General features: G+C 40.4%; 3 protein-coding genes and 2 non-coding genes across 8 annotated transcripts; all 5 read right to left on the bottom strand.

Moving 5' to 3' along the window:
- Window positions 1-3,961: 3,961 nt before the first annotated feature.
- dnase1l1 (deoxyribonuclease I-like 1) lies at window positions 3,962-11,634 on the bottom strand. 3 transcript variants are annotated; one of them, XM_052058292.1, is made up of 9 exons: window positions 11,521-11,634; window positions 9,124-9,278; window positions 8,176-8,264; window positions 7,997-8,086; window positions 7,790-7,902; window positions 7,583-7,695; window positions 5,571-5,728; window positions 5,264-5,360; window positions 3,962-4,696 (listed from the first exon to the last, which is right to left on the bottom strand). In XM_052058292.1, exons 1-9 carry the CDS (start codon window positions 11,564-11,566, stop codon window positions 4,550-4,552), a joined length of 1,008 nt encoding a protein of 335 aa, XP_051914252.1. In that variant the 5' UTR covers window positions 11,567-11,634; the 3' UTR covers window positions 3,962-4,549. The 3 variants fall into 3 exon arrangements, with proteins under 3 accessions (XP_051914252.1, XP_051914253.1, XP_051914254.1); XM_052058293.1 differs by having other exon boundaries at window positions 8,015-8,086; XM_052058294.1 differs by lacking the exon at window positions 11,521-11,634 and adding an exon at window positions 10,629-10,713.
- An 849-nt stretch (window positions 11,635-12,483) lies between these two features.
- LOC127596330 (thymic stromal cotransporter homolog) lies at window positions 12,484-18,466 on the bottom strand. The gene is made up of 5 exons (XM_052058655.1): window positions 17,652-18,466; window positions 16,600-16,784; window positions 16,433-16,516; window positions 15,975-16,131; window positions 12,484-13,617 (listed from the first exon to the last, which is right to left on the bottom strand). The coding sequence occupies exons 1-5, from the start codon at window positions 18,311-18,313 to the stop codon at window positions 13,494-13,496; spliced, it is 1,212 nt and encodes a 403-aa protein (XP_051914615.1). The 5' UTR covers window positions 18,314-18,466; the 3' UTR covers window positions 12,484-13,493.
- A 1,522-nt stretch (window positions 18,467-19,988) lies between these two features.
- rpl10 (ribosomal protein L10) lies at window positions 19,989-22,951 on the bottom strand. Of its 2 annotated transcripts, none has more exons than XM_052058316.1 (6): window positions 22,798-22,951; window positions 22,040-22,098; window positions 21,137-21,244; window positions 20,707-20,845; window positions 20,473-20,635; window positions 19,989-20,200 (listed from the first exon to the last, which is right to left on the bottom strand). In XM_052058316.1, exons 1-6 carry the CDS (start codon window positions 22,818-22,820, stop codon window positions 20,045-20,047), a joined length of 648 nt encoding a protein of 215 aa, XP_051914276.1. In that variant the 5' UTR covers window positions 22,821-22,951; the 3' UTR covers window positions 19,989-20,044. The 2 variants fall into 2 exon arrangements, with proteins under 2 accessions (XP_051914276.1, XP_051914275.1); XM_052058315.1 differs by lacking the exon at window positions 22,798-22,951 and adding an exon at window positions 22,614-22,639.
- LOC127596908 (small nucleolar RNA SNORA70) lies at window positions 20,262-20,393 on the bottom strand. The gene has a single exon (XR_007961596.1). It is a non-coding gene; the product is annotated as a small nucleolar RNA SNORA70 (small nucleolar RNA).
- On the bottom strand, window positions 21,344-21,477 carry LOC127596906 (small nucleolar RNA SNORA70). Its single transcript, XR_007961595.1, has one exon. It is a non-coding gene; the product is annotated as a small nucleolar RNA SNORA70 (small nucleolar RNA).
- Window positions 22,952-23,912: the final 961 nt, after the last annotated feature.

Raw genomic sequence — 23,912 nt, 5'->3', positions numbered from 1 at the left:
AATGGTTTGTGATGAACCAGAACAAAAAACAGTTTATGGGAATCAGCCATCTTTGTTTGTTGTATATAATCGCCTGTAACGCTTTAATAAGATAATATGAGAAAGCATGTATTAGTCTCGCAATGAGGTCGCACCTGGGGCCATAAGAGTAGTAAGAAATCCAATTTTTGGAAAACAATTGAATGCATCAAATTGTAAACAAGAAACGGAAATTACGACAGTACGACACTCCTATTCCGTAAACCAAAGTCCACGTACGTATGCAATGACCAACCAGGCTGGATTAGAGCAGAGATCCCCAACCTTTTTTGCCCCACGGACCGGTTTATGTCAGACAATATTTTCAGGGACCGGCATTTAAAGTGTGGCGAAATAAATATTTATATATGGCAGGAGTGCCCATTAGGTCGATCCTGATCTACCGATAGATCTAAGACAGGTCCCAAGTAGATCTGCGGAGTGTCGAGGAGGGAAAAAAAACAAAACAACCAGTTGTGTGTCTTTGTACATGTTAGTAATATATTTTTTGTGTTGATGTACGCTGTACCCTAATCATCCTATCAGTCTCATTTTCACAAAAAAATGTTTTAAAAATAAAATAGAGCAGGTAAATCTTGAATTTACGATGGCATGTAATTACGTCACCGGAAGTTGTTAGCGCCAGTAATGGTAGATCCCGGGAGGTTAGTTGATCGAAAAGTAGATCTTCGGTCCAAAAAGTGTGGGCACCCCTGACATATGGTATAAATATCCACCCATCCATCCATTTTCCGAACCGCTTGATCCTCACTAGGGTCGCGGGGGTGCTGGAGCCTATCCCAGCCGTCTTCGGGCAGTAGGCAGGGGACACCCTGGATCAGTTGCCAGCCAATCGCAGGGCACACAGAGACGAACAACCCTCCACGCTCACATTCACACCTAGGGACAATTTAGAGCGTCCAATCAGCCTACCATGCATGTTTTTGGAATGTGGGAGGAAACCGGAGCACCCGGAGAAAACCCACGCAGGCCCGGGGAGAACATGCAAACTCCACACAGGGAGGCCGGAGCTGGAATCGAACCCGGTACCTCTGCACTGTGAAGCCGACGTGCTAACCACTGGACTACCGGGCCGCCCTGGTATAAATATATATAATAAAAATAGATGGTATGAGCTGCATGCAAACCGTGGAGATTTCGAAAGATAATAAACATGAGGAGCGTCTATCTGATCGCTATGGTAATGTTTAATCAAAATACGATACAACGCAAATTCAAAGTGCATGAAAATGACCACTCACCACAATACTAAATCAGTGCGAGCCCCGAGCTTGATTTTGTGCAACCAGGCGTTCCTATCTCGGTGTAATAGGAGAAAATGACACCTGAAGTGTGTGGTTTATGTCCAGTCTACTTTGTAATTTGGTTTTAGTCGCCGTTGCTGCAGAAAACCCCCTCTTCACACAGGTAGGGTGTTGGAAATAGCAACAGTGTTATTGTGGCGATTTCAGAGTATTCAACCATAACTTTAATCCAGAACACCGGCAAAGTTGTTGTCTCGAACATACTTTTAAGGCCGCCGTCATTTGCGATCTCTAGCAGTTTTTTTACTCATTTTACGAGCTCCTGCGTTTTGTTTTGAAGTAATTGGTCACTTGACGGAGAAGTGTGACTTGACGTGCGTCAAGAGTGACACAGACGGATGTAACGGAGAATCGGGTAATTTTTCAAAATAAAACATCTTTCGTATTCCGAAATCAATAAAGCGGAATTAATATAAATTCTTTCTGTGCGGCCCGGCACCAAATGACCCGCGGACCGGCGGTTGGGGACCTCTGGATTAGAGGACACACCTCTCCAAAATCGTCCTCTTGCAGCGTTTCATGTTGAACTATTTTGTTGTTGTTGTTGTTGTTGTTTTGTCAAATAACCGAAGTCGTCTTCTTACAGTGTTTCATGTTGAACTATTTTGTTGTTTTGTTTTGTTTTTTGTCAAATAATGAGTTTTTATGTTTACATCTTATTTTTAGACAAAAGGTTTGCCCTTTTCTCTCTCTCCCTGATCTTTAGGTACAAAAATAACTTAATTTTCTGAATAAAAGAGATTTTAAAAACTGGTGGACAGAACAGAAGACAAGGTGAATTTATGAACCAGCGTTTCATCTTGTTAAATTGATTTTTCATTCTAACATGGTAACTGTCAGAATTTCTGTCAAATGTTGCCCACTCGGTATCCATTGCAGACTGATCATCCTGGAAAGGGCATTTTCCCATCTACAGTGTCTTCTCAATGTTTCTCACTTTTCACCAGATGTTTTTTGTTGTTGTTTTTCCTTGCCCTCCTGGGGGTTAAGATCAGTGGACGTTGTTAATATATGTCAAAGGTGAGCATGTGAAGCCCTGTGAGACTTTGTGATCAAGGTATCTAAATAAACCTGTGTTGTGTTGACTATTCTTTGCAACCTTTTTTGTCTTGTGTACCCCTGAACCTTTTAGTCATATCATAACATCACGCACGTGTTGAAAAATCTCCAAAAGTAGAGAGGAACATAACTCCATCCATCCATCCATTTTCCGAACCACTTAATCCTCACCAGCGTCGCGGGGGTGCTGGAGCCTATCCCAGCCGTCTTCGGGCAGTAGGCGGGGGACACCCTGAATTAGTTGCCAGCCAATCGCAGGGCACACATAGATGAACAACCATCCACGCTCACATTCAGACCTAGGGACAATTTAGAGCGTCCAATCAGCCTGCCATGCATGTTTTTGGAATGTGGGAAGAAACGGGAGCACCCGGAGAAAACCCATGCAGGCCCGGGGAGAACATGCAAACTCCACACCGGGAGGCCGGAGCTTGAATCGAACCCGGTACCTCTGCACTGTGAAGCCGACGTGCTAACCACTGGACTACCGGGCCACCCAGGAACATAACTGACTGTTCTTATTTGTTTTTGGTTTATCATGAACAGATTAATGAAATAGTATAACAAATCTAGAATATTCTAAATCGTTTTGCCATTGAGCAAAATAGTTGGCAGTGTTGTACATTCACGGAAAATGATTTGTGTGAGCGTGTAGGCGCGAGCACGTGCGCATGCGCGGGTTCTTGTTTTCAACCAATCAGCGCCGACGCAATGGACGTCACAGATCGGGAAACCGGCACGACGGACAACTGATTAGTCTAGCCAACGCGACTCACGATGTTTTAAGGAAACGTAGTTCTGGTCATCTATGTGCTTTCCTTTTTTGCCCAAATATATACCTGTATATATATTTTTTTACTACAATAACTGTCTTGGCCACTGCATCTTTTGTCATTACACTGGGGTTTAGCAAGTTAGTTCAAAGAGAGACATCTCTTTAGGTTATAATAATAATAATAACAATAATAATAATAATACATTTTATTTGTGGGCGCCTTTCTAATCACTCAAGGACACCTTACAACAAGCAGTTAAAAACACAAATACAATGTTAAAAACAACATCAAATAAAATAAAACAAAATGGATGGATTTATGGTCAGAGTGAATAAGATTGTCTCACCAGTTGTGTTCTGAGGCTGGATTTGAAATGTGTTGATGAGTCTATGTTACGAAGGTCAGCGGGGAGTGTGTTCCAGAGGTGGGGAGCAGAGCCTTCAGTCGCTCTGCTCCCCATAGTGACGAGGTGGGCTGGGGGGACAGTGAGGAGGAGTGAGGAGGAAGAACGAAGAGAGCGGACAGATGTGGCAGTGTGGATGAGGTCAGGTAGATATTGAGGGGCAAGGTTGTGGATAGCTTTAAAAGTAAGGAGCGGGATTTTATATTGAATGGGGTGTATAATGGGGAGCCAGTGGGGATGTTGGAGGAAAGGTGTAATATGGTTTATGGATGGTGTGAGTGTGATAATGTGATATGGGTGAATATGTTGACTATCAGCATACATCTGAAGAATGTTTGTATATTTTTACGTAATCCGGCAAAACTATGAAACCCCTGAACAGCAATAGGCAGTCGTTGTTTATTCATTTCTGTTGATATAGTTTGCATACAAACCCAAAGCATACATTGCTTTAAGCATCATAACCACAATCTCTTCCAATATGAAAGATAATGTGTGCTGAATGCACATCTTTTTGTTTAGAATCAAACACTGATCGTTGTGTGATAAAGTACAGCTTGAACACATCAAAGCAAGTTCAACATTTCATGTTAAAAAGCATACCATACATGTGTAATGCGATCACAGTAAATCAAATAACAGTGATGATTTTACTGTATTACAGCTTGACATATAAAAAAAAAATCACATTACTAGTGTGCGAATACTACATTACTATCATACTTATTTTGGCTGATACAAAAAGCCAGTGTGACACTAGTAAAGTCGAAAAGGTCCCTATCCTGTTTAGGATAGAAGAAGACACTGGAGAAATGACATTGTACAGAGTTAAAAAGCTCACACTGCCACCATTGAGATCATTACAAGACACAGAGATTTTCTGTGAGGTTAGACAGTGTGCCGTGTTTTACCTGAAAAAGTGTTTTTAAAATACAACGAGAGGTGCATTTCACGTCATTACCCCACCTTCAGTGGGATTGCCATCTAACTACGTGTACAAGTGATTCATCTGCAGAGAATATGAGAAGTGAAACAAGGAAGAGGCTAAAGGAGACTTTTGATGCGTTGTTCTTCAGGAGGACCTCAATGGGGTAATGGTCGCTCACCTTGAGTGCCTGAGCAGAAAAGAAAAATATTTCAGAACAAATACAGTATGTTGTGTGAATGGTTGTCTTTTGATCTGTGCCCTGTGGTTGGCTGACAAGTCCAAAGTCAAAAATAGAATTTTCATTTGAGATTCCTTGTCTAAATGTAGTTTTGTCCCTGATTTAAGATATTGAGATTTGATTTATTGACTGATTTGGGATATTTAAAAAAATGTTATATAGGGTTGACCTATAAAAGTTTGCCCAAAATGGATATTATTATGCATGGTCATTTATAGCTTTGACATTTCAGAAAAAAATGCCAACTGTTTCTGAACCTAACCCTTTATTCATAAATATGTCAAAATATATTACAATGTTAAATATCATATTGGTAATGTCATCATTATTATTAATATCGTATGTCCAAGAGAAAAAGAACGACAGCTGATTCAGAATCAGCAATAATAAAAAAAAAAAGTGTACTTCCATGTTGACCAATGTAATCTAGTTTGACTTAGATTTGTATGATATTTTATTTCAATGCAAGTCAAAAATTCACATGAAATGCAGTCATAGAAAAACGGAGCCAGTTACCTCTTCCTCCGAGAGACGATATTCCATTTGAAAGTTAAATGGCTTGGCTGAAAAGGGTACAACTGCATTGGCAAGTGTGTCACCGTGCACGACAATCCTGATGAAGAGCAAAGGAAATACAAATGAACTCACATAATGACCATCACTGTATTTAAACATGCTAATAAATCTTACTTTCCTTAAAACAGATATGCTCCATAGTCCTCCCCGCCCCCGCCCCAACAGGCCCCCCGATCAATTGTATTCAAATGAAATGATTGTTCGGTGTTAACTTTTCCATGCTGTCACTTGCTTGTCACTGATTTACCTGTCGTAGGCACAGGAGGTGGAGTCTCGGACGGTGGTGTCCGTCTTTTCTGGCATCAACCAGAACAGATTGCTGTCTCTAAACAAGCGCAATTTCCCGCGACTCCTCTTGGAAAGGTAGGCACAATCAGCATTGAAGTCCCCAAGAAGTATTATATTCTATATAATGCACAAAAATCATAACTGGAACATAGCATTCATAAATGGACTACCTCCGAAGCAATGAATGAGCATACCTGTCAACTTTTCGTAGCGCCAACCTGTATAAACTACCAAAAAATCCTTATTTACTACAGTGTATTTTATAGCTTGGTATAAGTGTACAAGTGTAAGCTTGTACACTACCGAAGTGTCCAATGAATACTCTGCTGTTTTCAACTAGTTATCACTTGATTTTGTTACCGGAAATGAAACCATTCGAGTAGACTAGCATCATTCTGGGCTAAAGCAAACGACAAACAAACCCCCCCCCCTGAAATTTTCTGAATCCGTATGATTTGTGCGATACGGCCATATACGTAAGAGTCACCACAAAATCCGTATGAACTATGGCTAAACCATATGAGTTGACAGGTATGAATGAGGTGCTTGTAACTGTGACATCCAGACAGAGGAACACCATGTGCCTCTGTCTCTTTTTATATTCACCTTATATTGAGATGATTTTTGTGGTGGGGCTAGGTTAGATTTACATTCATATTTCAGTATGTCTGTGCTCCACATTTCCAGTATGAAGTGGTAATGCACCCTGTTTGTCAACAACATTTGAAAGTGACAAAAGGAGGACTTTCCCAGCAAGCCTAGCTGCATTTGGAAACAGTTTTTGCTGTCTCACAACTGGTTGCTGCTTATGTGTTTTAAGATAAGATAAGATAAGATATCCTTTATTTGTCCCACAATGGGGAAATTTACAGCCTCCATCAGCAAGAATGTATTTAGAAAGAAGAAGAGAAAAAAAAACAACAACAAACATCTTTCAATTAAATACAATATGAACACAAATGGATAAATCACAGTACTATTTACAATTTACCTTCACATCATTTAATTATTATTATTATTATAATTGTTATTTTTTATTCATCAGCCTGACAGCAGTCGGTAGGAACGAGCGTCGGTATCTCTCCTTCTTGCAGCGCGGGTGTAACAGTCTCTGGCTGAAGGAGCTACCAAGTGCTGTCAGGGCGGGCTGGAGGGGGTGGGAGGGACTGGCCATCATAGCTTTTAGCTTAGTTACCATCCTTCTGTTGCCCACCTCCTCCAGAGTGTCAAGGGAGCAACCCAGGACAGAACTGGCCTTCCTGACCAGTCGCTCCAGTCTCTTTCTGTCCCGGGCCGAGATGCTGCCTGACCAGCAGACAATGCCATAATAGATGGCCGAGGCCACCACCGAGTTATAGAACGTCTTAAGGAGTGACCCCTGAACCCCAAAAGACCTCAGTTTCCTGAGTAGGAAGCATTAATGTTACGTATTGTTTGTGTTCTCCATCCATCAATCCATTTTCTAATCCACTCATCCACATGCCGACTGCGGGCGCGCTGGAGCCCAACCCCACTGTATTCGGGTAGTCAGTGGGTTGCACCCGAACTGGTTGCCAGCCAATCACAGGGCACACATAGACGAACAACTATTTGCGCACACACACCTTGGGACAATTTAGAGTCTTCCATTAACCTGCCATGCATATTTTTGGAATGTGGGAGGAAATCCGAGTACCCGGAGAAAAGCCACGCAGGTTTATTTACGGTACATTTATTTATTTATTTGCTTCTAATGCGTAATTTTGTGGCACCATTTAATTTGGTGTTTGGTTCAATGGCTCCCTTCATCATGAACCTACGTATCTAAATAAACTGCCCTCCAGAATTACTGGCACCCCTGGTTAAGATTTGTTCTTTTAGCTTCTATGATGCATGAATTAATGTAAGATCATTTTAACATGACTACTAAGGAACGTGTAGTAAAATACAGTGGTTGGATGGATAGACAGCTCAAAATGACATTCATTTTACCTCCGTTTTCCACATCCTCCTTACATGTTGCAAAACATCATAAAGTGCATCAAGTTCCTTCGAGACGTTAGCTGGACTGGTGTGTTGCGGAATAAGGACGAACTCCTTGATCGCTGAAGACACAAGTAGGGAGGTGTAAGAACATGGAAGCTCCTCTGTGCCACACGGATACATTTTTAGGATGATTTTTGGTGTCGGGAGACAGACCTGTCTTTGGAGCTTTGAAGCGGACAACAAACGGCTCTCTGGAGAAGGCATCCACATCTCCTGGCTTGTCGTCAGGGTACTGATACTGGCCCGTGACTGTCACTTTATTAGCCCTGCACACATCCCACTTCTGTGACATTTGGTATATTACACCGAGCTGCATAATTGATGTGCTACTTGCATGTGTTGATATGTCGTTTTGCTTACCTGTAGACAAACACATACTGCTCCTGGTATGCTTCAGACCTGCCCAATCTCTCACTCGCCACAGCTTTATATTCATGCTGAAGGTCATACCTGAATATGAATCATATTAACAGAAAGGGACAAGGGTCAACATATTGACAAACATATGTGTGTGTTTGTGTGTTTAATCATTTAATCACTTGTTAAGATGCTCAAGTAGTTGGGGCAAAGCTTTTTGTCTGTTGTCTCTCACTTCCTGAAGTAGGCACACATCGCACCGGGTGATGATCTGCAAGAGGTCATGAAAGGGTTAGTTACCTTGGAGTGACACCCCGATCAGTATCACAGACATGGATAGCAAGCGCTTTATGTGGAGCATCATTCAAAGGGCCTAAGACTCTTACAAAGGGCATATCAGGTAAACGTCAGGCTAAAAGATAGGAAGGTGCCAGAAAGTTCAAGGCTTTAAAAGCAAAAACTTGAATCGGCTTTCACAAAGTCACCTCGCTACGGATGTTTTTTTTTTCTTTCAAAGCTATCCTCTGTTAAAATATCTATTCGTCATTCCTTTAATATACTGCTCGTGACGGAGCAGTCAAAGTGAAAGTCAACATGTGTTTTTCTCTCTGGATTTAGTTCCTCATAGCCCCTGCCGCCCACTGGGCTCCTACAATTCTGCCTGTATTCCTTAACATTTGTTTATGTGTGTCAATGCCAAAAGGGAAGTTATTTAACCTGTATGTATGAGAGTGCTAGTGGGCATAATTGTTTCCCCCTGTGTAAGGTCAAATGATTTTGTGCTAGAATGTTATTCAGGATAATCTGATTGATGAGCCTCATAGGAAGGTGGTTTGTGTGTTGAATCATTTAAGTAAAAGAAGAGTAGTTTACGGAACATTTATTCATGGTTGCGTAAATTGATATTGTAGACACATGTGTAGTATCCAGTGCACCTGCACTATTGGAGACATGAAAGACCAAGCTCGTCACTTCAGGGTTTGGTGCCTTGCTAAAGGGCACCTCACCTGTCCCATTAGGCTTGGTCATTTTGGAAGCTCAAATCAACAGTCAGCCCCTTAACTAGTAAGTTCAACCACAATGCGCAGCAAGTTAAAAAGATGGATTTCTTCAAGCCACGCATGCATTACCTTAGCATATGTCTGCATGACGTCCTGCTTCTTGGCTTTGGATTCCCCAAAATGTTGAAGGTTGAAGGCACAGACTCTGAGATTTGCAGCTGCCTGGATGCTACAAACATCAAGACAGGGAAGCAGGAGGAGGAATATGTGCCTCATTGTCACAACTGTAAGAATAACACACAAAGACGATTTTGTCTGATTAAACATTTTTTTGGTTGTGGAGACAAAAATGACAAATACAATGCAGACTACGAGTAGAAGTGAAAGAATACAATACATGCCGATTTATATCGCGCTTTCACAACGTAACAAGAATGCTGTGGACAGTCATACAGTACCTGACCTGCTTTCTCAAGACGCACACCTTTTATGAAGACGTGTGCAGGCAACATAGGAAAAAAACTTCTTGAAAATACTCTTAACAATAAGACAGTCAGTCATAATTATAAAAATAAAGTCATGCTAGAAGCTATTTTTCAGAGAATAAAGTTGCAATACTAAGATATATAAAACTGAGATTGCCCTTATTGTTGCTGTGGTTTTAATTCATTCTTTCCGTGGAACATAAGTTTCCATACATAGCTTTGAACATACCCTAAAAAAATTATTGGGAGATGAATTGATTTTATTTATAAGGACGATTTTTAAATCTTTTTTTTTTTGTGGCTTCCATAGTTGAAAGTGTATCCCCAATGATGTAAAGTGTGCATTGCTTACACTAACAACATAGTTGCAAACTGAGAGGAGCTAATTTACAAAAGAAGACTTGATATTCCCAACTTAGCGATTGGGTTGCTATCTTCACCTCGGAACTTTCCCAACCCCTCTAGCAAGTTAAAAAAAATGAGAGAGCTTGTGGAGTTTATATTTTACATATTGTAGACTAGATTGTACATACCAGACAGGTGACAATATGATGAGAGGAGCAATACAATACCTTGGGTGTGTGCTCATTTGTAACTTTGTGTGTTATTTGGCCTTGCGGTTCAGCTTCCAATGTAAAGCACAATACTATGTTGTATCGCTGTTAAAATGACAAAAAGTACACATAGCCATACATGTCACGCAGTCACAGGGCTGGCTGGAATCTTCTTTGTCGTGCTTATCTTTGGGCGCAGCACTTGCGATCATAGTGCAATTGTTAGTCGTCTTAGTCATGGGAAGACAGATATTAAATATGGTGGGGAAGCCACACAACAGTCACAACATTGGTACCCTTGCATAAGTTAGGATTGCACGACTGTCCGTGTTTTATATTATGTGTTGTGTTTATTATTTTACTTGATGTTAACGGTTTTCTTACAGCTGCAGCTGTTGTGAAAGCGCTATATAAATCGGGATGTATTGTATTGTATTGTATTGTATAATCCAATAAATCAGCCTCTACAACTATAATGCATAGTTTTAGGTCAAGGAAGTATTCATTTAACGTTGCAGATGCAATACTGGAATGGACCATAGATGTCTGATTTTCCTTCACTATGAAACTGAATTATGAGAATCAAGCGACTCACAGGATGATACGACGCAGTACAAAGTGATAGACAAAGGTTCTTCATTCCGGCCCTGTAATATGTGATGCATTAATATAGCATTTTATTGGATTGGATATTCACCAAGATTTGTGAATTAAAGCGTGTATATTTTTTTCATTTTTATTAGGTTTTTTTTGTTATCTCGTAAGGTTTTCATGGAAACAAAATATTAGTAGCATTTTTTTATCAATGATAAAATACACCATTGAGTAAATTATACCTTATTCAGTTTTTTATGTAGTGGTCAATTCATTATGAGTTTTTTCAAAATATATAATAAAATGTGATAATTTATCATTAATGAATAGCATATTATTATGCACATTTAAGAAGCATCCATCTATGACCTAGTCCTATGCTGTTTATTTATAGTCCCAAAATAATAAATAAATAATAGACATTTTAAGTACTGTATCATTTTCTCAACGTGTCAGTGAAGGTGGATCTCATTAGACTACAAAAGTGTCCCTAATGAAGAGTCATTAGGGACAGTCAGTGCGGTTTTAATACTAATATTTGAAGGTCAATTAGGTCATCCAGGCGATGTACAGAAAATGAGGGTGAATTATTTCTGGTGTTTGCAGCTGTCCAGTGACACATTTTATGAGCAAGTGTCATGTGTTTAAAAAAAAAAACATCACAGCTGTAGAACGGTCAACCGGCATCCTGCTCTTAAAGAGAATCACAAAAATCTCGACACCAAATAGAAGACTTTTTAAGACACAAATTAATGCTTGAATTTAGCAGACCATGATTCTTTGGACTGTCTTTATTGCTCCCCTAAACACACACAGAATTCCAAATTACATATTTTCTTGACCTAGTGCTTCGCGAGAATCCTGCTATGAGAATTTAAAAAACAGCAGCTTACCAGGCTCAGTGGTATTTTTCTGACTGCTTCCTTCTTTGTGAAACATGAAGCCTGCCCTGCTGACTAGTTCCTGTGGGTGGGACTTCCTGCTACTTGCTGAATCTACACATGCCAAATTTGTTCTGCCTGCTAGTTTCTATCTATAGAAGTTGGCTGTCAGTTTTCACTTCACTTTTCCCTTTAATCAAATTCAGTGGGGTAATTCCTCACCAAGTGTTCATGCGGGGGGTGGGGAAGTAGTCAAATGCATAAAATCCAATTCTATCATCTTTATTGTTTAAAACAGACATTCAAAAACATGACTCGCTGACTTAATTTCCTCACAGATAGCTGTGATAAGTGAGGATATAAACTTGAAAGGTGTCGAATCCTGACCAGAATATTAAACATGCAGCTGTTTGATAAGAGTAAAACAGTAATGAATACCGGTTAAATAGTAATTCATGCCACCAAGTAAGCTAATAAGTTCTGGATTGTATTATTATACAGTAAATAAAAGACCTGGCCTTTGGAGCCGGTGACAGCAACTAGTTGCAAGTCTGCTTCCTGGTAAGGCACCAAACCAACACCCCAGCTAGCTCAAGCCGTGCAGCACAGTTTGCACATCCCTTTCACTCTGATATCTCTCTTTGCAGGCCTGCATATGGGTGATATGGTTCGCTGTTGGGTGTACAACAGAAAAATAGAGAGCAGAGTGTAAGTAGAATTTCATTTTGAGGTATTATAACTAAACAATTTTAAAAAACGCTATTCTACAGACCTATTTCCATATGCAAATCCAGCACATGCACATACATATTCTTATCTACATATACGGTATATGTATATTCATACACATAAATAGTACAACACACATATACTGCACATTGCCCTCCAAAAGTATTGGAATGGCAAGGTACATTCCTGTTTTTGTTGAGGACTCAAAATACGAGGACGAAATTTCAGAATAGCAGCTTTATTTCATGGTTTCTACATCTAGATGCATGTCATACATCAAGCATATTTGACAATAAAGATGACCTTGACCTTGACCTAGATGTGTTACACAACTCTGGACAGTGCTTCCTTTGGTTTGAAGCCACCAACTTTTCAAGTGAGCAAAAGTACATGAACAGACAATATTAATTTAACTTCAAGAGAATAGCATGTAATATTTCGTGTCTTAAGCCTTACTGGCAACAACTCCATCAAGCCATGTGAGCCATTGACTTCACCGGATTGTTGCCTTCTTCATTTGAAATGCTTTTCCTGGCCTTCAGTGCCGGCACTTTGTGTTCTTGTTTGTTTCTCGAGGGTTTTTCCTTCAGTCTCCTCTTTGAGGTGAAATGCATATACGATTGGGTTAAGGTCTGGTGGTTGACTTGGCCAGTCAGATGTTCCAGTATTTTTTCTCACTTGAAAAGTGGGTGGCATCGAATAAGATGTGCTGCGTCCTGACTTGTTTAACATATCCATATGTAAACAGCATGAAATAAAAGCTGGAACCTTTGGCTTCATATAGATCTTTTGCTCTGAAACCTGAATGTCTTCTGGATAGTGTACAACAAAAACAAAGGAATTAATCTTGTCGTTCCAATGTTTTTGGAGAAACTGCAACTGTAAATAAGCATTTATGAATTGTCTTTTCAAATCAACCGACAGGTACCGGTAATTAGTTAGACTGGTCTACTGTAATGTCTAAAACACAGGTCAAAAACATGCTCTCAGAATGACAGTCTGACAGAGCTGCTTTTACAGTAAGGGTCTCAATTCTCGTCCGCACTAACTGGTCAAAAAGGGGTTTGAGACAGACTCTCCCATGTGCAAAACAAACACACCAGAAAATGAAACGGAGAAACACCAAAGCACACAATAAAGTTATTCGTTGTCCGATAGCGCTGCTTCTATTTTAATAACATTTGAAGCCAGAATAGTGATTGCTTTCTCCTAGGGTAAGTTCTTGTTCTGTTCCTTTTTTGAACACATGAAGGATTCTACTTGCAAATAGGTCTGTCATCACTGGAGTCTTCCATCTCAAGTAAAAGGTCATGTTCACTGGCCTCTTCATCTGCGATGACCAGGTAGATGCACCCAACAGACAGTCTGCTGTCAAATATTCTGGAAGGAAAGACAGAAGAAAGTTATGAAGTGCCTGGAGATATTATACCTTTTGCAGCAATTTAAAGATAAATAATGACTAGTCTTGTCCATTATAATACTATTTTTTTAAAAGTGCCTATCAACAAATCTAGTAACATTATGTTGTGTTATTGGAGACGTCTGGAGCATTTGAAACTCCCTCCAGAGCAGGCAATGTTCAATCCTTCATGTCCAGAGTGCAAATGAATGGCAAATTTCCATGGCGTCACAAAGTTCAGAATGGCTCACTCACAGACACAATTTCCGATATAGGCAGGTTACAGCAGATTGACTTGGTTGTTTAATTTCACACTTGATAGGTGGGAAGGCACTCCAGAGACTCAAGTATTTGTATACGAGCAATTAAAAAGTACATTATTAAGCCATAGCTTGGCCCTATACAATTTTGCTCTCGAGTTGGCTGGCATCTCTGACCATATTGTATTTATACCATGTCGAACATGATGCTATACAAAACGTTGGGGTTTGACATCAAAAGATGAAGTTACATTTTAAGGTCAGCAAAAGTATTAGAACAGCTGGATTTTAAGAAGACCAAGGACATTAGAGCAAGTGTGGCATAGTGTGTGTTCTAAATCTGCACAGGGCAGGCCAGATTCAATTTGGGTATTTTCGCAGAATCATGCAAGTGGGTACAGCATGGTGCATTTTTCACAGCTGCAGGCGTGAACACAGCTGACTTGATTCTCCGCCAAGCGATGCAGGTGTGTAACTGCAACATGTTTCTCCAGACTTGAAAGACTGCAGTTCATTGTGCTGTTGCCTTTGTATCTTACATTATGGATCTATGCAAGCCCAGCTCATGATACGAATGAGCTTATACCTTTGAGATCATGACCAAATGCTTTACTTCTCGAAACGTTAGCTTTTCCATTAGTTTGATAAAGGTTATTCTTTGTCTCTTCAGTCCATAAAACATTATGCTAGAAAGACTGAGGTGTGTCTTGTGCAAACATTAGATTGTGATGCTGTCACTCGTGCTCTCTGCAGGTTGTTACTGATGTCACGAACAGTTGTTTTAGGGGACTGCATTTCTTGACAGCTTTGTGTCATCAACAGCTGCAGTTTTCCTTGATCTACCTGTCTAACGTCTGCTACCTGTGAATTCTTTCTTCTGTGGGACATTTCAAATAGTTGTGTAGTACTGGGTATGGACAAAGGTTGCGCAATGGGTCTGATTGATCTTCTCACACCTTTACAATGGCTGGTATTTTCATCCATAGACAGCCCTCTGGTATTCATCTTGGTTACCCTTTGAAGTATTCGCAATATCGTTTTCACAGTTAAAAACCTAAATAGGAAACTGATTACCGGTATATAGCCACGCCTGTCAGTGACAAAGCCTGCATGTACTTTTTAGCATTAATAGTGCCTTCTCAGATGTGTAAGTTACGTATGCCATTGGCACTAAAATGACACAGAAGCGGGCTTTTGAACTTTGCATCCACAGCAGTCCGGGTGGTTCTTTTCCACTTTGGCCCGGAGGACACAACGTTCACAATTTCCCATAAAAATTTGAAATGTGGACTCGTCACACCAAAGATCATTTTTCCACTTTGCATATGTCCATCTTAGATGAGCTCCGGCCCAGAGAAGCCAAGCGGTGTTTCTGGGTGTCGTTGATGAATGGCTTTTGGTACGCATAGTAGAGTTCTAAGTTGCACTTAGGGATATGGTGCCTAACTGTATTTACTGGTATTGGTTTTCTGAAGTGTCCCTGAGCTCCACAACCCTTGTGGCAATAAGCCGATCAGAAAATGGATGGATGGACGGATGGATTTTTGGCTAAAAACAATCAAGTTTATTACTTTCAACATTAGTCACTGATGGTGTAGTGGTACACTCAGCTGACTTGTGTACGGGCATCGTGGGATCAGTTCCCACTCAGTGACGGTGTGACACCCGTGTGCCCGGTGTTTGACTGACGCCCGGTTCAGGGTGTCATATGCCTACTGCCAAAGTCAGCTGGGATAGGCTCCAGCAACCACTCCCCACCCCCACCTTTGTGACCTTTCAGGATGAATGGATGGAAGGATGGATGATCGTTAAATATCCCGTCTTTGTGGTGTGTTCAATGACATATAGATTGAGCATGATTTATAAATTATTGTATTCTGTCTGTTCTATTTGCATGCTAGTACTCGATAAAAAGCTGTCATGGATTTGTAGTTGTGCAGTACTTGGTAACCACATGTATACAGTCTCCATATTGTACTATATTGTAGTGAATTGTACTATATCATACTGTACTTCATTATCAAAGAAAGCATACTATTTGATTTTTTTTGTTTGTATAAATGATGAATGCGGGCTACCTTATGGGTATGATGGCCACGATGGAGATCAAGCTGGTCAGTATCAGGACAAAGCCAGGAAACCAATTAAAAGTCAATTGGTAAATCTTGGCGTAGATTAAGTTAGTTCCCGCGCTGGACAATTTCAAAGACAGCTGCAGTGAAATAAGCACTTTACCTGCGAATGAGAGGGAAATCCTTGAAATGAAACGATTACCATTTATAAATCAACAATACATTCTCATTCAACACTTCGCTTGCGAGGCCAAATCACATTGGATAACTTGCAGATACGCAGCAGGAAACAAGCAGTCAGGGGAACCTTAATTCATTGCGTTTCATGGGTATGTGCGCTAGTTGAAAGAAATACTTTAAGTTATGTCACGAAAAATTATTCAAAAACAAATTCAAGACATTTAATACAAAGAAATGACGGGGAGAACATGCAAACTCCAGGCAATAAATAATCAATAACTCACTGTATGAAGAACCATGCACTTGCTGGGACAGTAGAGAACATATCAACGGAACAGGCATCAGGGAGAAAAGTGCCAGAACACGGGCTAGAGAGAAAGTCCCGGTGTTTATCATGGTAGACTAATCATGGTGAAATATTTTTTTTAAACGTGATCTCAGAATAATTTACCAATGAAGAACATGTATGTAGTTGTGGCAAAAGCCATTGGAAGCATCCCGGCGGCATTGGAGAGCAGGCCAATAGTGATCAGAGAGCTATCACTGAGCCACCTTGATAAAATCACAGAACTCAGGAAACTTGAGATTGTAATCAGGAAGCCGGACGCATTCCCGTAGCTAACCTGCAGGAACCACACGTGTCATCGTTAGAACAAGCACAAATAATTGTGTTGAATCTGACCATTCCCATCAAAATCAGCCTATGCCCGATTTTCAAGTGTCTCTAAAAGATCATCCTCACCTAATATGTTGTGCGGGGGGAGGGGAAGACAGGGTAGTCAGAGAAAACTCATTTTCCTTTTGGATGTAACGTGAATTTAATGTCGCACGATGTGCTTCCTATTAGCATTTACTAATGAGATGAGATTATTTATTCTTGAGCACAAACATTAACACTGCAAAAGCCAGCGGGAAGGAAGTTTCAAATCGACTCACCTGTGTCACATTCCAGTGAAGAGGCTCCATGAACTGAAATAAGACCAGAATGTTTCTGGTTGAAGAATCTACAGCATTGTAGAGTAGTCCTGACACCCACAGCAGTATTATGTTGACGACTTTGTGTGGATGGTCACATGTGGTGTTGTTGTTGGCTTTCATCAAGGTCTTGTTATCGCACAATGCTCCTGCCTGCATGGAATTTGTTTTAATTTCATTGACGATGATGCGAAGATATGAATTGCGTAGAAAACGGAATGCAATGTGACTGGTAGTAAACACACTTGTAAAACAGGAGATTCATTTTCGTAGCTCTATTTTTTTTAAATGCACAGTAATACCTCTTGTTAGAGGTGGGGGTGAGTCCTGACACTTGTGTGGCTTTTTTTCTCTTTTTAATGGGTTACAATCATCATTCAAACTAATTTGCCGAACACAAATTGCTGCCATTAACTGAAACTGAAAGGTACAGTATTTGTCAGGCTGTACAAAGTCAACAGGCAAAATTGACGTCTGATGTCTTTGTGATTATAAAAGTCAGCATTTTGGGAAGTTTCTTTTTAAGGCCAGTGAATGAGCAACAAAACACTCGCCTGTAGGAAGAAGATCACGTAGATCATGCAGGACCCATGGAATAGAACACATATCAGCAAGGTGACAACACCTGGTCTCAGGGTTGTACTGGAAAAATTGTACAAGTGCCCTGCCGTCATACAGCCCACAACACCAGACAGTCCACTGATAAGCTCTGCTCTCATCAATACTTTGGATCTATCCTGCCTTGTAGAGCCAAGAGACAGCAGTGTCATGATGCCACTCCAGAACACAGTCGAGCCCCCACACAACGCAGTGATGATCACCTCCACCCACAAGATTTTGACAGGCCAGTCCAGTATCAGCATGAATAGCACCACAAGCCGGGACAGCATGAGGCCCAGCAGTGGGAGCACAATCAGGCTTTTCCTCCAGCCCATGTCCCCGAGCCATGCCAGAAAAAAGCCAGGAAGGATGGGAACCAGTTGACTCAGGACTCTGTAAGTCATGAAGAAGTTGGACACAGAGACCTGCCAGCTGTCCTCCAAACAGGATAGGTTGGTATCCGATTGGCTTGTAGCATTAACATATCGTTCCTTCATCACCATAGGAAGAACGGTCAAGAAGAACGCATTCCCCAACTGAACACCCGCTGCCACGAGCTGGATGCTCCATAGCAAGTGGTCTCCGTGCATATCTGTGAGTGAATGAGACAAATGTTGTGTGAACTGCACCTTTGTCAACGCCTGCGTAAAGATCCGCCTGTCATGTTCCAACTCTGGCTCCTAGACTGGTGGCGTAGCATATCACGTACCGGTACCTTTTGTCTACTTAAACACACATTCACATGCCATTAGTAAGCATATAAGATAAACACAAATATTTAATGACATTATATTCGATGTTTTTTTAGGTATCTGTACTTTTTACTCTACTATTTATTTTTCTGATCTTTTTTTTACTGTACTTGCTACATTTGAAAATTGGTATTTGTACTCTTTTTGTTACGTTTGTTAGTCTTTTCAACATGACAACGTAAAAAAGACAACGACGTTTTAAAAAAAACAAGCACTGTAACATGGAGGACCGTGATACAAGAGGCATTAAGTAGGACGGCCACATATTTGGAGAAGCAAGATATTCCTCATTCATGTCATGATTTAAGATATTTGATGTTGTTTAACACACCCTCTTACAGCCATTTAAAACAATTAAATTATTTTTGAACATGTCGGAATGTGTTATTCCAAGCTGCCCTTGACTGCATATACAGTCACTGCAAAGATGATCAATCATACACAAGCAGATGAAGCACAGGCAGGTATGCCGACAAAACATTGAGCAAAACATTTTCATTAAGAGATGACACTACTTCGGGGAAAAAGGGAAAATAATGGAGGACTTGGAAACCGGATTTGAGCTCAAGAATGGGGTAGTTGTATTTGTATCTCAAGTCAGTTTGAAAGTAAAATTCCATTAAACTCGCCAACAGGTGCAAACACTCCATGTTTGTTTTCGGTTACCCAGAAGATGACCCGAAAGTACATGAAGCGCATTTAAATTAAAAAAAAAAGACCCCTTGCAAAAAAAAGGGCGCTATCTCACAAGCTTTGCGAGTGAATGCAAAACTTTGCGAGGGAAAGCATTTTTTTCCTTCTATGTCACCTTAGTGGCTCCGTAGAAAATCATTAAAAAGCTAACAAAGAAAAGATCAACTCTGTTCAGTCATTACAAAAAAAAAATCTGCCAGCGTATATAAATGTATTTGCACAACTGTACATTATCTGCAGTTTTAGTTCTGCATAAAGTCTCTTGGAGTGGAGAACTTTTCGAGTTCATATTCACCACCCTACCCAGAGATGACACCTTTTCAATAAATGTCAAAACATTCTTGAATTTTATCGATACAACAGATGTAGATACAACTAGGCTATTTAATAAAAATCAAAGTGGTCTGTGGCCCCCATTCCTCAGCCACTGCCGGTCCCAAACCATATTTTAAAAAAAAATGTAATGGCTGTTCAGCAGTCTTTAATTTTGAGATGGGTTAATGTTGGATTCAAAAACTCTCAGAAAAAAAAGCTAAAATAATTTTTGTGTTATTAAGTCCAAACTGATGTTCAAGAATGTGATTTTGCTTAAAACTCAAAAGAATGTGTCTGCTTTCATGGGGAAATTGGCAAGTATAAACGAATAACAGCCTGAAATTAGTGTATTTTTTTCAAGAATTCAAAACATGTTCATCCTCGTCCTTTTCCATGAGTACAATAAATCAACACATTATTCCTGAATAATTATCTTAATTCGACACATTTGTTCACCTGCACAATAAAAGCCGCATTTGTGACCCGATAAGTGAATAAACAGACATTTTTCTAATGAAAGCCACATTTATTGGTTGTAGTCAATGAACAGCTACAGATGCTCTAAACGGCATGGAGGGCCTTCCAGCGGGACAGAGGTCCTTTACTGGGGATGTACTTCACCCCACAGCCATCAGGAATGACACGCTTTTCAGCCATCATCTCATCAAAGTCGCAGGCATTGAACTTGGTGAAGCCATATTTCTTGGAGATATGGATCTGAAGAGAAGAAAAATACATCAATGACAACAAAATCCTGAAGAATAGCATCTAAAAATTGCTTTGTCTCAGTGGTCCCTTTAAAGAATTCAGCACCTCACAGCTGAGGACATACACAAACCAACGAGTTGCTCTTTGCAGCCTTTGCACACCAGATATGCACTGCAGCAAGACCAGTCTTAATAAGCTGCATTATTCTATGATAACTGTAGAGTACAAGAGATGAGTGCGCTCACGCTACAACTGACTTGAATACAGAGACATGAGTATACCTTCTGGCGGCCGGGGAACTTGAACTTGGCTCTACGCAAGGCTTCAACCACGTGCTCCTTGTTCTGGGCCTTGGTACGCACAGACATGATCACCTGACCAATGTGCACTCGGGCCACGGTGCCCTGTGGCTTCCCAAAAGCACCACGCATTCCTGTCTGGAGCCTAAAAGCAGAAAGGGGCCAATTCAGCTTCGAGGTCATTTGAGATCAACAATATATCAGAATATCACTCACCTGTCAGCTCCAGCACAGGACAACATTTTGTTGATGCGGATGACGTGGAAAGGATGCAGACGCATGCGGATGTGGAAACCATCTTTACCACAGGTCTTCACCATGTACTTGTTAGCACAGATACGGGCCGCCTCCAGAGCTGCAAGAACACAGCCCACCCAAGCGGCGGGAAAGATATTGCCTCAACTTAAGGCACAAGCACCGACTGAGGAAAACTGGAAATCCCCAAAAGCCACAAATCACTCATTAATGATAGTGACATTGACCATGCTCACTTTTGAGCAAGCTGTCGCTTAAGGGAGTTGATGCTAGCAAACCAGGGCAGTCTCTCTCCATTTGCAGATTAGTGGTTTCACATTTTGGCCAGTCAACTCAATATATTCTGCATCCAGGTGAGGGAAGAGAGCAAAAAGGCCTGACCATTTCTCACCTTCCGAGGAGAGCTGCTCATATTCATCGGAGACCATGTGGCCGCACAGGGGAAACTCATCCACCTTGGCCTTCTTCCTGCCCAAGTCAAAGATCCTGATTTTGGGATCTTAAAGGAAAAAAAGGACCAATAATGTGTAGCATTTTGTTTGACGAGATTATCATTAGCGACAGAAATGGTAATTTTCCTACAATATATTTTCTTTGAAAATGTCTCAATGATCCCTTAGAGTACTCAGCACGTCACAGCTGAGAACTTACACTAATCAAAGATTTTATGTCCGCAGCCTTTGCACACCAGAAATGCACCACAGCAAGTCTAGTCGGCTTAATAAACTGCAGAGTCGGCTGTCAGCCCACTATATTCAAGAGCAACCCTGACAATCAGTTAAGCCTAGAAAAAACTTGAAAAATAATCAATTGTTAACTTTATTTTTTTATATTTAGATTTCAGTTTAATATGTATTTATTTTGTCATGGTCCTCTTCCATGAAAAGCAGTTAATATAACTACTGGCACTTCAAATGTTAGCTTATACTTTATGTAAACGTTCATGTCCTCGCTGACATCTTTAAAATATTCTACAAATCAAATATGACATCAAATCGACAAGTCATACAAAAGATGAATACAAATAAATCTGTGGCTTCATTACATAACGTTTCATGTCACCTGACAAAATGACATGCAAACATGTGGCCTGTAGTTATACAGAGACTATAACAAATATGCATTGAGATCTAGTATGTTTACAAGAATTGGGTTTTACGGTTTCCAAAATTGCACCCTTTTGATGTAAAAATTGCCTTTTATTTCAGTGCAATGTCTACCTGATGTGGATGAATTATTCAGCCCTTCAACCAACAATATTCACTTTTAAAAGAGAAGAAAGTAAAACACTCACCAGGCACACCCCTACAGAATCGAGACTTTGGGTAAGGCTTGTTCTTGCAGTACCGGTAGCTGTGGAGAAGGCATTGGACAAATGGGATCGTCAACCATTAAAAGACACATTCAACAGTCAAATGTGGGCAAAATAATTATTTAATAAGAAATTAATATGAACAATTTACAGGATTTCCAAAGACCCTTGTACATCGTCATTTGTCTATTTCAGACCAAATCTAAAATCTAGTCTCCGCATACCTAAGTACCATAAGAGAGCGAAACTTTTTTTTCCCAAATACTTTTTTCTTGTTGAGAAACAAAAGTTAGACGCTGTTCTAAATTAAGGGCTATCCGTTCATTTTACGTTCGAGTTTTTTTCTCAATAAAAGACATAAAATGTCAACAAAAGTACCACAGTGATACAAAATAACGCTGATTCAAGTACACATGGCAGAGCACGCTTCAAACTCCAATAAGCGCCGTACAGTCTCACACCGGTATGTTAGCTTAACGCTAGATATGGGCTAGGTAACGCCAGTTTAATCAGTTTCTATAAAGCGGCAGCCACAAAATGATAACGTGATACAAACACAAGAGCCATTGCAGCGAAACAGTTCAAAATCAAGTGAGGATTTTCGGGAAGACGAGGATCCAGCTGCATTTAAGACAGAAGGCCCGTGAGCAAGCACAGTCCACATGTTGCAGGGTGGAAGCCGCTGCCATTTTACTGTGCCTGCCTGGCCGTGGCCTGACGCGTAAAAAGAGACAACTTACCAGCGGGCTGGACGGCGGCCCATTGTTGCAATCTGGAAATTAACAAACAAATAAACGTTATATATATGATGTTGGACGCTGTGCTTCCCAAAACACTGAAGTTTTTCCAATTTGCTCTTGAGTCAAAGATAATGCGACGCGACACGCACTCACCGAATGGAGGAAAGGAAGTTAAACGTACTTCCGGCTCGTCATATGTTCATGAAAGTTGCCAATATTTTTCTTAATTTCACATCCTTCGTCTCTGACACAAAAAAACGTAATTCGTTATCTGGACTTGATTCGAACGTTTGACTTAATCACGTTTTAGAAAAAATCTAATGATCTAAATGTGTTTGAGGTCGATAGTCTTTTTTTCAAATGAACTCTGGGATGTGTAGTTTTAATTCAGCAAGTCGTCGTCGTCGTCGTCGGCGACGTTGGTTACTGTCTTCAATAATGGCGAAATAATTTATATTGTTTTGGTGCATTTAATTTCTGAATTGATTCGGCTTCATTTGTTACACAGGTTATATCCCGTGGAATATGAATTATTTTACATTAATCGAGATTATTTTTCCAAACAACATTTATAAATACAGTGTATGATTTGTCATTCTTAGACAGTAAATTATAGTCCAGTACATGTAAGCAGGAGTGATTCTAGGTTTTGAGGTGTTGACAGGTTCTGTGCCAGACCTCATGACGGTTTCGTGGCCCTCACATTTTGCTGCTAAAAACACACAAACACACGCGCACACACGCGCACGCGCACACCATGCTTTGCATCGGTATTGTCCAGATACCATTTTTTGTTTGTTCAATTTTGGCACCGTGTTATTTTGATTATGAGGATAATCTGTATAGAAACTGAATGGACGGAAAATTATAACAACGTCACTGTATTGTATTAACGTCTTGCAACTTCTTCCTATGTCCGTATTAATCGTAGAGGATGTCTGTTTACAAGATGTCCAGAGAGGGGCAGTATTGTACCATGGAATTTGGGTACTGTTTCTTTTCTTCTTTGTGCCCCACACTGAGAAGCAATGATTTCATCTTGAACTCTTGTTAATGCAAAACAACAGAAGGAATGCGAGGAATATCAAATCTGAAATGTGCTTTGAAATTACTCT

This window comes from Hippocampus zosterae, chromosome 2 (assembly GCF_025434085.1).
Source record: "Hippocampus zosterae strain Florida chromosome 2, ASM2543408v3, whole genome shotgun sequence".
NCBI classification, from domain to species: domain Eukaryota; kingdom Metazoa; phylum Chordata; class Actinopteri; order Syngnathiformes; family Syngnathidae; genus Hippocampus; species Hippocampus zosterae.
This window is presented reverse-complemented; position numbering and strand designations above follow the sequence as displayed.

Excerpts from the sequence above, each read along its gene's own strand:
- LOC127596330 (XM_052058655.1), bottom strand. The coding sequence starts at position 18,313 with ATGCACGGAGACCACTTGCTATGGAGCATCCAGCTCGTGGCAGCGGGT. Across the intron at positions 16,785-17,651 it reads GTTTTGTTGCTCATTCACTG|GTGGTTCCTGCAGGTTAGCT; the intron begins GCCTTAAAAAGA and ends ACGATGACACGT. Across the intron at positions 16,132-16,432 it reads AGTGCATGGTTCTTCATACA|GTAAAGTGCTTATTTCACTG; the intron begins GTGAGTTATTGA and ends TCTCATTCGCAG.
- rpl10 (XM_052058316.1), bottom strand. The coding sequence starts at position 22,820 with ATGGGCCGCCGTCCAGCCCGCTG. Across the intron at positions 22,099-22,797 it reads GGCCGCCGTCCAGCCCGCTG|CTACCGGTACTGCAAGAACA; the intron begins GTAAGTTGTCTC and ends CCTTCTCCACAG. Across the intron at positions 21,245-22,039 it reads ATTCTGTAGGGGTGTGCCTG|ATCCCAAAATCAGGATCTTT; the intron begins GTGAGTGTTTTA and ends TTTTCCTTTAAG.
- dnase1l1 (XM_052058294.1), bottom strand. The coding sequence starts at position 10,698 with ATGCATCACATATTACAGGGCCGGAATGAAGAACCTTTGTCTATCACT. Across the intron at positions 5,729-7,582 it reads GGAGGATGTGGAAAACGGAG|AATATAATACTTCTTGGGGA; the intron begins GTAAAATGAATG and ends TGCATTATATAG. Across the intron at positions 5,361-5,570 it reads ACCTCCTGTGCCTACGACAG|GATTGTCGTGCACGGTGACA; the intron begins GTAAATCAGTGA and ends GCTCTTCATCAG.